We start from the raw sequence: 13,382 nt of genomic DNA, 5'->3' as shown, positions 1-13,382 counted from the left end.
TCCTGGATATCAGTGACAGACTCTTCCTTCAGAGCCAGGAAGCCAACACACCAGGTCCAAAGGCAGAATCCAGTTTACACTGTCTTCACTATCTTCCCTGGTGGCTCAGAGGTTAAAGCGTCTGCCTGCAATGCAGAAGATCTGGGTTTGATCCCTGGGTCAGGAAGATCCCCCTGGAGATGGAAATGGCAACCCACTCCAGTATTCTTGCCTGGAGAATCCCATGGACAGAGGAGCCTGGTGGGCTACAGTCCACGGGGTCGCAAAGAGTCAGACACCACTGAGTGACTTCACTTTCACTTTCACTATCTAAGCAGTTTTATTTGAAGAAGAACAATTCTAGAGACATGGGCTACCCAGGAAGGGATTCCTTGAAGCTAATGGTTGCTAAAGATATCAGTAACTCTGCATGAATGGATGGAAGAAATAAAGGAAGTAGAGTCTGGCCCTGAGGGAAAGGGGCGGCTAGAAAGCAGCTGAAGTAGGTACAAGCCAGGATTCAGGGTTGGCTCCTGCTCTTGGGAGGGGTGGTGTGAGATAAGCAAAATCTACAGCTGAAGGGCAATCAGTCTGGGGACCTAATGAGAAGGCTGGAGCTCTGTGCTCAAGTGAGTCCCTAAGCATCTCCTACCCAAAGTTGTATTCATGTATACAGAAAAACACTGGGCAAATCACACAGTGTTCTTGGACCTTGTTATTAATATGAACAGAGCTCCCAACACATTTCAGGCCTGGCCTTTCATCACTGCTGGCAGTTGGGTGGGGCTGGAGCCAAGTAAGGTGGCGCTAGGGGTGAAAAAAACCCGTCTGCCAGGAGACATAAGAGACGTGGGTTCAATCCCTGGGTTGGGAAGATCACCTGAAGAAGGAAATGGCAACCCACTCCAGTATTCTTGCCTGGAGAATCCCATGGACAGAGGAGCCTGGCGGGCTACAGTCCACAGGGTCACAAAGAGTTGGACAGGCTGAACGACTTGGCACTCAAGGAGCAAACAAAACCCAGGGGTTGGTGCTCAGGCTCCCAACTGTGTGGCAGGCAGATGGACCAGCCACCACTTCTGCTTGCAAGTTGCTGCCTTGTTGCGACACAATTTGACCTGTGCTAGATGAGGGTTTGTTAATAGCTGGAGTAAATGTTTAAAAAGCAACCTTTGATTTTCTGTGAATTAAACTGCAGTACTTTATTGGCCTGAAATTATTATGGGCTGAATCATCTCAACTGGAATAAAAGAATAGAATCTTTCCAAGAACGTATCAATGAGCAATTAGTTGTACACTAGAATCAAAGGACAGTTCCTTTCATTACTTGATTGAAAACAGGAAATTAAATTGGCACAAGATTTTGCAATAAGAGAGATACATAGGGTGTTTGCCCTACGTATGGGACTGGATCATTTCTCACATTCTAAATAACTTCCTGACCCATTCCTCCACCTCAGCCACCCACTTCCAAAGCTTCGGTCTGCATTTTGTCTCCATAACTTTGAAGATGGCAAGTTCGACAATGCGGTTCTGAACCCACGAGCTCCTGTCCTTCCAGCCTCCTTCTGGCAACTGATCCCACTGACCGTCTTAAAATTCTTTGACTTCTTTGGAACTTAAAGTCACTTTTTATTAGAATTATTTCTTTTGTTTAAATTACACAAATTTCAAATATATAGAAACAGTAGAGAATAACATTCACAAATCCACCACCCAGGATACACATTAATACTGGACCTTTTTGCCTCATATTGTTTACGAGAAATAAAATGTTACAGTTTCTGTTGAAGTCATCAGGAATCCTTCCCATTCCCATTCACTGTTTTCAGGGCATATATGCTGCCAGTAAAAACTGTAACGTATCTTACTCTGTACATCCTTCTACAACTTGCTTTCTTCATTCATCAGTGTTTTTAAGATCGATTTTTTAAAAATTCTTTTCAACCCACTGGACCTCTCCTTTCCTATCCAATGTAAATTCCAGGAGCACACTGGGATGAATTGTATCCCCTCAAAAGGTCTTCAAGACCTAACCTTCATCAATGGAATCTTACTGAGAAATATGGTCTTTGCACATGTAACTAAGTTAAGGATCTCTGTATGTGGGCATCTGTCTTGGACAGTCAAAAGCATCAGTTCTTCTGCACTCAGCCTTTTTATGGTCACACTTTCATATCCATACACGACTACAGGAAAAACCACAGCGCTGACTATGTGAACCTTTGTTGATGAAGTGATGTCTCTGCTTTTTAATATGCTATCCAGGTTTGTCATAGCTTTTCTTCCAAGCAGCAAGCATCTTTTAATTTTGTGGCTACAGTCAATGCTTTTGAACTGTAATGTTGGAGAAGATCCTTGACAGTCCCTTGGACTGCAAGGAGATCAAACCAATCAATACTAAAGGAAATCAACCCTGAATACTCATTGCAAGGACTGATGCTGAAGATCCAACAATTTGGTCACCTCATGTGAAGAGCTGATTCACTGGAAAAGATCCTGATGCTGGGAAAGATTGAGGGCGGGAGGAAAAAGGGGACGACAGAGGATAAGATGGCTGGTGGCATCACCGACTCAATGGACATGAGTTTGAGCAAGCTCCGGGAGATAGTGAAGGACAGGGAAGCCTAATGTGCTGCAGTCCACGGGGTCGCAGAGAGTTGGGACAGGACTGAGCGACAACAGCAGCAATCCTGGAGATGGAATGGATTATTCATGCAATGTCTGGAGTCTTCCTAAGAGAAAGGAGCCTGAGATTTGAGACAGAGAGACCAGGTGGGATGAGGACCATGTGAAGACTGAGATTCAAGTCTGGCAGCTACAAGCCAGGAAACACTCAGGGCTGCCCAGTAGCCACCAGAAGCTACTAGAGGCGTGGGATAACTCTCCCTCAAAGCTTCTGGGAAGAACCAACCTGCCAACACCTTGATACTGGACTTCTGGCCGCCAGAATTACGAGAGAAGAGCTTTCTGCTCTTCTCAGCCTCCAAACTTGCAGTGATTTGTTACAGCAGCTGCAGGAAACTGACATAAATAATCCCCTTTGTCTCTCTATCTTGCCCTTTTATCCATTTGGCAAAACTCCAGCCATGGACAGACCCAGCTATCTGCTTTATCCATAGCTGTGCTCAGAGAGCCATGCAGACTCACCACCATCGGCCTGAAGTGGGCCTAACTCTGCAGGTCTTCTTGTCTCCTCCCTGGTAGGAGATGACCTTCTTTATCACCTAGGAAGACTCAGGGTCACTTCCAACTTCCTACCTGACCAGGAAACCAGGCCCTCTGACTCCCTCACTTCACTGGAGGAGGCTGTTTACCCCTTGGCGGATGCTAACTCTCCCATCAGTGCTCTACATCCCAACTAGCCCTGTCATCTCAGCCCTCTCACCCTTTTGGTTCCATATTTTCAAACTCTTTCTACTCGAGTCCTCACACTGGCTCCTCCCACTTCTGTCCCCTTCATCATAAAATGCCAGCAACAGATTAGAAGGCACACATACAGTCCCTCCCAAGCAAAATGCACACACACAAGCCCCTGAAGACACATTTGTGTCCTCCACCATCCATTCTGGTCTTGTCTGTCTTCTCCACTTGACAGCCAGACATTGTGAGAACCTATTCTTCCTCATTTCTTGCTAAATTCTCACTCCACACTCATTTGGCACCTACTCCCAAAGAATCCACCTCTCGCTAAGTTCATCCAGTGAACAAACTCTAGACAACCAGAATCACTGACGCCGATGGGCATTTTTCTGTACCTCTTTCACTTGACTTCTTCACGGCAGTGAACACAGGGCATCATTCCCACGCCTTGAAACGTTTCTTGTCTCCTGGCTCCTGTCTCCTCATCCTTTTGGTTTTCCTCCTACACCTTTCTTCCTCCTTCACAGGTTCAGGCCACTCTGTCCAGTCACTAGCAATGACGTTCTTCCTCTGTCTACAAGACAGTCTTCAGCCCTGTTTTCTTCCTTTCCCTACTCACACCCTCGCCAAGCTCACATATGGGAATCGCTCTAATCAACACACAATCCCAAAGTAAATCCAGAGCAGACCTCTCCTCCGCCTTCCGTATATTCAACGCCAACACTGGGTCCACAAAGTCCACTTGAACACAGACCTAAAATTAGAACCGTTTCTCCTGCACTTCCCCGCCCTGCCTCCACTCCTCCAAACCTGTCACTCTCCCAAAGGACTCATTTTTAAGGCCACACCGTATACCCTAGATCAACATTACAGTGTCAAATGTGACACTTCTCTCTTCCGCCAACTGATCTGTTGCTAATTCCTGTCACTAGTTTCTTATGACATCTCCTAAATCCACCTGTTATTCTATCACCAAATATTAGTCCAATTTACCAGCACCCGTACAGCGACCTCCTAACTGGTCTTCCTGTGGCCACGCCCACTCTTGTCTAATTTTTCCTACAGGATACAGGACCAGCGAGGCTCCCGTCTCTGGTAACCATTGCAGCCTCAGCCCATCCATATGCCTTGCTTTCCATTCTCTAGCCACTGTTTTTGCTTTCCTAGCTTGCTCACGCCTGCTCTGTCCACCACAGGACCTTTGCACATGTCATTTCTGCTACCTGAAATGCTAATTTTCTAAATTCTTACTCCTCCTTCAGATCCCAGCTCAAATTTCTCTTTCTCAGGAAAGTCTCCTTGCTCCCTCAAGCTCCGCCTCTCCACCATTCTTTTGAGTACCTTCCCTTCGCTGTCCTATCACAGGTGTGATCTTAACCTTTACTCTTGTAATCTGATCGTCTGCCTCTTCCAGCGACACCAGGCATGCCAAACCCACAAGGTCCGGTTCGGCTCACGTTCATACTCCACGGCCAGTGTCAGTATGTGGACGGCACTCAGGACAAGGTTTTTATTATTATTCTTTTATTGTTGTTCAAGCCCTAGGGATGCAGGAAAGCTTTCGAAGCACACAGGGAATGTTGGCACGTGGTAGATTTCCAGGGCCAACTCCTGCAGCTTATGATTTTCTGTCAAGAGGAAACAAAAGCGTAATTCGGTGGCATCTTCACAGTTTATTCCCGCCAGTTCTGCTTGTCTATAAATACAGTCCTCATTTTCAAGCAATCTGGAGACGACGGCTGCAGTTGACTATTTTGGGGGAGGCCCTCTCGATTTCGGACGGGATGCTGTCATCTGTCTCTGCTCCTGGGGCAGGTGTGGGATGTGTGGTGGACACCTGTTGCTGATTCTACAGAAGCCGGACATGTCGGGCTGAGTGCTTCGCAGGACCTGGGCAGGGCATCTGAGGGCAGGCCGAAAGGCATGTCAAGATCATCTCCATGAGGACCCATTATTTGGTGTTCTATCCATTCCTGTTTTATTCCTACCATCGTGTAATGCCAGACGCTTCTGAGGGAAGCTCCCTGTCCTGCTGGGCTTTCACCAGCATCCAAAGTTCATGCTGAAGACTTTTTAAGGACACCAGCCTTCAGCCTGGAATACAAAGATGTTTGAGCAGCATGGAGTGTGGAAATCGGTCTTTGATAAACTCATGTAATTGTTGACGCCAAGACTGAGGAAAATGTTGAGATCATCATTTTCCAGTGTGGTTCTCTTATTGCTAACACAGCTTACAAAGCAAGATTTCTGGGTGCGCCTTTGAAAATGCTGTATACACAGACACATGCGTTCTGTAACTTGAGTTACAGGGAAACTACAGTATAGCTAATTCTGGCAAATTAGAAATGTAACTCACCGTGGAAATAACAATAGGCCAAGTATACATTGTATTAATGTCCTTTTGTGTAATCAAGAAAGCACACAAGTTTAAATGCAAATACATAATATAAATGTAATTAGTTCAGTTCAGTTGCTCAGTCGTGTCGACTCTGCAACCCCATGAATCGCAGCACACCAGGCCTCCCTGTCTGTCACCAACTCCTGGAGTTCACTCAGACTCACGTCCATCGAGTCAGTGATGCCATCCAGCCATCTCATCCTCTGTCGTCCCTTTCTCCTCCTGCCCCTAATCCCTCCCAGCATCAGAGTCTTTTCCAATGAGTCAACTCTTCATGGCATGAGGTGGCCAAAGTACTGGAGTTTCAACTTTAATATCTGGGCTTATTCTGTGTATTTAAAATTGTGGAAATTGTTGTACATATGAAAATATGTTACATACACATATACATACACACACGACAAATATTTGCATAACGGTTAAAATTGATCAACCAATTAACATTCCCATAATCAGTAAATTCTCTTGTATATTTAATACTTGACGCTTAGCCACACATAGGAAAAGTTTGTACTTCAAAGTACTATTTGATCATACACACAAATTTATCATGTTACACATCCTTCAGTTGTCAATTTTTTTCTCTGTGAAGCTAAGAACTAGCACAGGAAGTCTCTCCTTATTTACAAAAATCAGGAACAATATTTCTGAATCCAGTTAAGAACAAAATATACTACAGTGCACTCCACTGACTTAAACTAAAAAATCAGATTAGCTGGTTGTAGCATAAAACCCATCCATTTATCATGATTTACAGAGAGCCCATAGCCTATCTTCTATTTTCTCTAATTCAGGACCTGATTGTCCTTTAAAATAAAGACACACAGGGACTTCATTGGTAGTCCAGTGGCTAAGACGCCACGCTCCCAATTCAGGGGGGTGGGGGTTGATCCCTGGTCAGGGAACTAGATCTCATATGCCACAAGTAAGATCCCACACACTGCAATGAAGATAGAAGGTCCCACGTGCCATGACCAAAACTTGGCACAGCCAAATAATAAAATATATTTTTAAAAAATAAATAAAATAAAACACATGGAAATATTATATTCATCTGCCAAATTAATCAGTTTGGCCACTGAGGTCACAATAACTTGCTAAGAAGAGTTAATACTAAGAAAGATTAAAGTTGCAATTTTGCCTATCTCAGGTTTTTAATTCTTTCTCTCTCAAGTTTTAAACGAAAAAATTTTCAGACTTTAATGGTTCATGAGTAGTTTGATGCCACTGGATTTGCACCCATCAAAGGACGAGTTCTCTGACACCTTAAAGAAGTCAGCACAGCGGTTCAGGTGCATTTTTGCACAAGAAGCATCGGAGCTTCGTCTTACGGTCTTGCCAAATGGACCAAGCCAAGCCCCTGACTGTCCAGAGGAAATGCATCCAATACAGCATCGTTCAGGAGTTCATGCTGATACATGGCAATTATTTAAATGTATTATATTGGATTGTTTCATTATAAGCTGTTTTCATAGCACAGTCAGGAGGACCACAAAGGAACCTGTGGAATCTTTATTATTTTTTTCCAGTGCTTCCAGAACACTCCCTGTTTCTTTCGTGTTCACATCTGACCCCTCACTTTGCTTGAGAATATATTTCATTTAGATTTCTCTTCTCCAAGGCAATGCTGTAAGTGACCTTTTCTGTTTCACTCTGGGGGGGATATAGGAGAGCCATCCCTTTAGAGTTTTGCTTACATGAAAATCTCTCAGAAGTGTTTAGAGATATGTAAATGACCTACATGCTTTATGACACCTTAACAAGCCTGTATAATGATCAAAAGCCAGGGAGAACGCATTCAGGTGAAGAGACTGTCAGCGGGGTGACAATTTAGAGATTCATGAAATTCACAGGTTCATTCTAATCTCAGGAATGAACAAGTGATGGCAACAGGACATTGAGGCTTCCATCTCAGAAACAGAAAGCAGCAACTGGGGATGACTACATGAAAACGGGTACAGATTTCAAGACGTGGCAACTTTTCTCTCTCTTTTCTCTTTCACTCCTCAAAGCAACGAGCATGAAAATTCTCAGATCGGTAGACAAGGTACGAGAAGCAGATTGCCTATTTCACACTTTGGGAGTGAGCCACAGCAGGAAGAGGACCAATAAAGAGAGAAGGTGATGATTCTGAGGAGAAGGGAGAACAGGACATGGGGTAAGAAGGAACTAAAAGCCCCAGAGTGGCCCTGGATGACCTGTGAACTTACGTATGAAAATCAGAATGAAACAAAGAGAATGAATCTGCATGGCTCCTCCATCATCTCATCTCAAACCCAACAGTGAAATCAGAACTCTTAGCATTTCTTTCCCTACACTCTGCTCTCTGTAATACTCTTATTTAAAAAATATGTACATAAAGTGCCACCATGAACATCCTACTAATCTCAGTCATGTAAGGTACCATTCTCACCCCATCTCACAAATAAGAAAACTGGGGTACAAGGTTCAATCAACCAAGGTCACACAACTAACAAGTTTCAGAGCTGAACTTGAAGCTAGGTCATCTGACTGCAGAGTCAGTGCTCGTCAGACCCCAGCCATACTGAGTTTACCCAGATTCCTTTGCCACTGACTAGGCTATGAACTAGAGAGTTATCTTTGTCATTTTACAATGATGCTTCACTTATTCAAGATTTTTCCTCCATTAAAAAAAAACAAACAAACCTATTCCTATCTGCCAACGACCATATACAACTTACTTTCTGCTCTGTATTGATTTTTAACCAGAGAAGGGAAAATAAGCATGAAAGATAAGAAATGGATTGTCAACGCTGGAATGAAAGCAGTCAAGTATGGGCAAGGTGGAGCGCTAAGTTCAGATATTTATAGATTAAATCAAAGTGGTGGTTGTATAAACTGAAAAACAACAACAAAAAACCCGAGACTCATGAAAACACATAGGAGCTGAAAGCCATTTTCAATCACGCTGAAGAATTATTCCACACGAGAGCAATTCCAAGGCTTGACTTTTTTCCCTTTGGTTCAGGCGGCCAACTGTAATTAAATTCCACTAACAAACCTACCGAGTTGAAGTCAACAGATGCCCAGTGAAAAATCAAGGCAAACAAATAACCTTACCTGCAGACGTGTGTTTGAACTTTTCACTTTTCTTCTTCCTCCATTTCCAAGGCTTGAAGATCCTCCCCAGGTTGGCAAACTTACTTCTCCTCCGGATAGGTGGGGTGTGGGTGCCTGGGACGAGGGAGTCAGATCGCATGGCCGCCAGCCTCTCCACTTCCTCAGCTTGTTTTCCAGAGAAGGAGATGGAAAAAGGAGAAAGAAAAGTGTTAAAACGGGAGCCTCACAGATGGCCAACGTTTTCCATGGTTACAGATAACAGAAACCACATGACCGAACTTCCGTTTCTCTTTTTGCCTTTTGGAATGGAAGTCATACCAACGTGTGCTAAAGGCTGGCGACAGTCAGCCAAAGCCTAGGGGATCTGGAGCACCCAAAACGGATTTGGCCAACCTTAACCTAGGCTCGAGAAGGAGGACGAGGAGGAGCAGAGCCCTCCTGACACAGAGACTCCCAACAAGGCCAGGACAGGGCGTGAGAAGAGTCAGATGACAGTCAGTGTAACTACTGGTCCAGCACTTTCTCAAGTAAGACTTGGCAGACGCTGTCACTATAACACCGTCTGCTGAGAAAAGAGGGAGAAAACATTTACCAACCGTCCGTTCCAATGTCAACATTTTACACCACCCACGACACTCTTTCCTAGGATGATGCTTCACCCAGACGGGCAGTAGCACTAGACTCTATTGAATGAGTGGTTCCACCTTAAAATCCAATTGTGTTTTCAGAATCACACTTCAGTAGATCTTATAATTACTTTAATTCCTCTAGGTCTTTTTGTTCCTGGTGCTTCGCTTTAATAAAAAAATTCTTAGAAACAGAGTTGAGAGTGACATTAGGTACCATCTAGACTCATCCCAACAACTTGACATTTGAGGACATGAAGACCTTCAAACTCATAATGCCTCAGGGACCCTTTCTTAAGGGCCACAATCACTCTAACCCCTTTTATCACTTGGGACAAAACTCTTTTCCAGTGTACTTGAGCATCTATAGATCTCAGGGAGGTAAAGAGAAAGTAACCTCGTTGGCAAAATCAAGGCAGACGGGAGGGACCTGCCTTTCCAGAAAGTCCAGTTACATCTAGAGCTGAGGCCAACACAGAACCACTCTGCTGAGCCTCTAACATAATCCTTCAGAAAAACTCCTGGACTTCACAACACAGGCTGATCTCTAAGCTCGGTCTTATAGCCTGATGTTCTACCTGCTGTCATCCAGTATGGTTTGAAGTCAGGAGATTCAATTATTCAACAGAAAGAGAGAGAACAGCATTGAAACATATACACTGCCATGTGTGAAGTAGATACCCAGTGGGAATTTGCTATATGATGCAGGGAGCTCAAAGGGGACATATGTATGCCTATGGCTGATTCCTGTTGATATATGGCAGAAACCAATACAATATTGTAAAGCAATTATCCTCCAACTTAAATAAATGGAAAAAAAAAAACAGACCTATATATGGGACCTCAACCATGTGCCAGGCAGTGTGCAACAGTGACAGATGATGGCAGGTTGGTAAGGGCTGTGGGCAAGACTGAAAGGAAGTGAATGAATTTTAGAGACGTCTGGGAAGCCAAGTCAACAGGACCCAGGACTGACTGGGTGGTTGAGGGGGAGGAGGCAGATCATTCCTGATGCCCCTTGGATCATGTCAGTGGAATGGCCCCCTCCATTCATGGAATCAGGGAACACTGTTGGGGCATCAGTTTGGGGGACAGTGGTGAGCACCCAACGACTTCAACACGCTGCATAGCGAAAGCACTTAACCCTTTGATTACAGGGTTCTGCATGGGGACCCCTCTCTTCCATCACTGTCTTACGTGACCACTCAATAGTGACCAGATACTGATCTTTCCTGGAGCAGATATACCGAAGAACTGGACATGGCTGGGCAGCGTCTAGAGGAGAAGACGGTGGCATCAGTGTGGAAAATTCCGCTGTCGGGGGAAACTGCCAGATTCAATGGAGGCAAAGAGGACAGAGGGGCAGACTCTTCTTCATCGCTGGAGAAGACCCCAGGGTGTGCCATTTGGAGCTGGATTTGAGAGAAGGAACCATTCTCCCTACATAGGGAGGAGGAGAAATGGATCTCTGGAAGGAGAAAGAGACCCAAAAGGAACAGAGCGGGCTGAAAGAATATGGCATTGCCTGGGAGCTGTAAGAAACCCAGGTAACCAGCGGAGTCAGCTACACTGGGTGAGACGGGGAGTCAGTGCTGAGAGGTGGGGATGGGTCTGGAGCCAGACTCTGCAAGCCTTCGGAAAACTGGGTGTTTGGGTTTCATCCTATTTGCAGAAGGAGACGGGTGGGAATCTGAAAATGGGAATTGACATTATCACATTCAACGAATACTTCCGGAATGCTCACTGTGTACCAGACACTTGGGCTGTGTCAGTAAACAGGAGATAAAAAATGATCTGATAAAAATACCAGTGTAGGCTATGACGGAGCTTACACTGGAGGGTAGGGTGGAGGGCAGACAACACACAGCAAAACTTAGTAAACCACCCAGCATGCTGGGAGATGGCTGCTGGAGGGAGAAAAAAAAGGCAAGTATGATAAGTAAATGATACCAAGAGTGTCTGGGTCGGGGAGGGACTCAGTTTTAAATAGCCTGATTGAGAAGACATACGACCAGGACACAATCAGATCTGTTTCCGAGAAATATAGTGACAGCCAACGGCATCTTGAACTCGAGTGTGAAAAGACAGGTGGTGGAGCCTAACAAAGGAGGCCAGCAGACACATCTGGAGGGCAGTGACAGAAGGGACACGGAGAAAAGATGTGATCCAGCAGAGAGAGAATCAGCACATCATGGTAATTTTCTAGATCCACATGGGGGAGGACAAGAAAGCAAGAACGAAGTTTTCTCTTCTCATGACCAGGGAGATAATGAAGACTTTACATGTTTTAATGAACTCTGACTAGAAAGGAAAGAAGCAGAAAAGGATGGCTGCTCAAGGACAAGGGCTTTGAAACCAAATAATGAAGTCTTTTTTTTGTTTGTTTTTTTCCTTTAGGGAGTCGGGTTTTATTTCTTAAGCTCATGGAGAACTGCTGAAGAAAGTTTGTCAGGAAGGGATGGGAAGACAGGATCACGTTACTAGGCTGAGCAAGCAAGCACCAGTGGAGAGCAAGAGACGGACGACGCAGGGAAGAGATTGAGAAGTTTGTGAAACAGGGTTCTTAGGGAGAAAGTGGGATCAAAAGTACTTCAGAAATTAGTCATCAAAGACTTTACTCTGAGCTACGAACATCTGAACCGAGGTCTGTGATCACAAATGGCACGGATCAGATGTGAGCCTCAGGAAGAAGAATCTGGCAGCAATGGATAAAGTGGATTGTGACTGAAGAGACAAAGATAAAGATGGAGGAGACTTTAAGTAAGTCTGGGCTACACAGAGGCTGAGCAGACTGGTTAAAAAAAAACAACTGCAATGAGGAAATAGAAGCCGAACAGTGTAAGTAAACAGCCTCTGGAGCAATACTGATTTTGGAAATTATTCTCTTTAAAGGGTACCAGCTGCTTGCGTTGGTACCCTCTTGAGCATGCTAAGTCACTTCTATCATGTCCGACTCTCTGCAACCCCATGGATTGTAGCTCACCAGGCTTCTTGTCCATGGGATTCTCCAGGCAAGAATACTGGAGTGGGTTGCCACGCCCTCCTCCAAGGGATCTTCCCGACCCAGGGATCCAACCCAAGGCTCATGTTTCCTGCACTGCGGGTGGATTCTTTACCACTAGAACCATCTGAATGCCCCCTCAACAATGCCCAACAGCTGGGAAGAGGCACACAGTGACAACTGTGGGAAGCCACAGCTAGGAGGTTTTGAATCCAGGATGGAAACCAGCTCAAGACAGTCTGGTGACCTGATTCGCACAAGATCACTTTCTCTTTTGTAGCCATCACCTTTTAAAAGCTTCTTACCTTAGCTGATAATCTCAGCTTGCCCAGATTTTGCACCTACCTTCCTAGTCTCCTGCCTTCAAACTTACATGTTAAACTGTTGCTAGATTACTTTTCTCAGAAATTTCCAATGGCTCCCCATAGAGTAGAAAGTTCTGGTTTCTTGCTTTGCCCTTCAGGAATCTCCGTCTGAGTTCCTGCCCAGAATGATCTTCTAGTACTTCTCTATACAGACTCTGCAGCCCAAATGAAACACTGCCTGGACCCAACAGACTTGGGGAGTGGGGGTCAAACCACTGAAATTCTATGCAAAATTTCTTGTCTGTTTGAGTATCTCCATTTGGCTGGAGGAGTTCTCATCGTTTGAGTCTCCAAACAGTCTAAGACACGAGAGGTAAGAAATTTAAAGCATCCAGGGGCTTTCCTGGCGGCTCAGAAGTAAAGAATCCACCTGTGAAAGCAGGAGTCATGGGTTCGACCCCTGGTCTGGGAAGATCCCACGTGACTCAGAGCAACTAAGCCAAAGCGCCACAACTACTGAGCTTGTGTCCAGAGCTCGGGAGCTGCAACTACTGAGCCCACATATCACAACTACTAGAGCCCTAGAGCCTGTGCTCTGAAACAAGAGAAGACACTGCAAAGAGAAGCCC

The 13,382-nt window shown here is 45.0% G+C and overlaps 1 protein-coding gene across 11 annotated transcripts in view; it reads right to left on the bottom strand.

Annotated features, from left to right (window-relative positions):
* The window catches only part of PHACTR1 (phosphatase and actin regulator 1), a 515,267-nt gene that overhangs the window by 191,268 nt on the left and 310,617 nt on the right, over positions 1-13,382 (bottom strand). For all 11 annotated transcript variants that reach the window (XR_005722669.1, XR_005722671.1, XR_005722673.1 and 8 more), the window contains one exon: positions 8,822-8,986. Coding sequence is in view for 5 of the 11 variants with exons in the window: in XM_040249267.1 (XP_040105201.1) it covers positions 8,822-8,986 (165 nt within the window). In the remaining 6 variants the exon portion in view is untranslated. The remainder of the gene's footprint in view (positions 1-8,821; positions 8,987-13,382) is intronic.

This window comes from Oryx dammah, unplaced genomic scaffold, assembly GCF_014754425.2.
Source record: "Oryx dammah isolate SB20612 unplaced genomic scaffold, SCBI_Odam_1.1 HiC_scaffold_11, whole genome shotgun sequence".
Taxonomy (NCBI): domain Eukaryota; kingdom Metazoa; phylum Chordata; class Mammalia; order Artiodactyla; family Bovidae; genus Oryx; species Oryx dammah.
The sequence above is the reverse complement of the archived record's forward strand: the minus strand, read 5'-3'. Positions and strand labels throughout refer to the sequence as shown.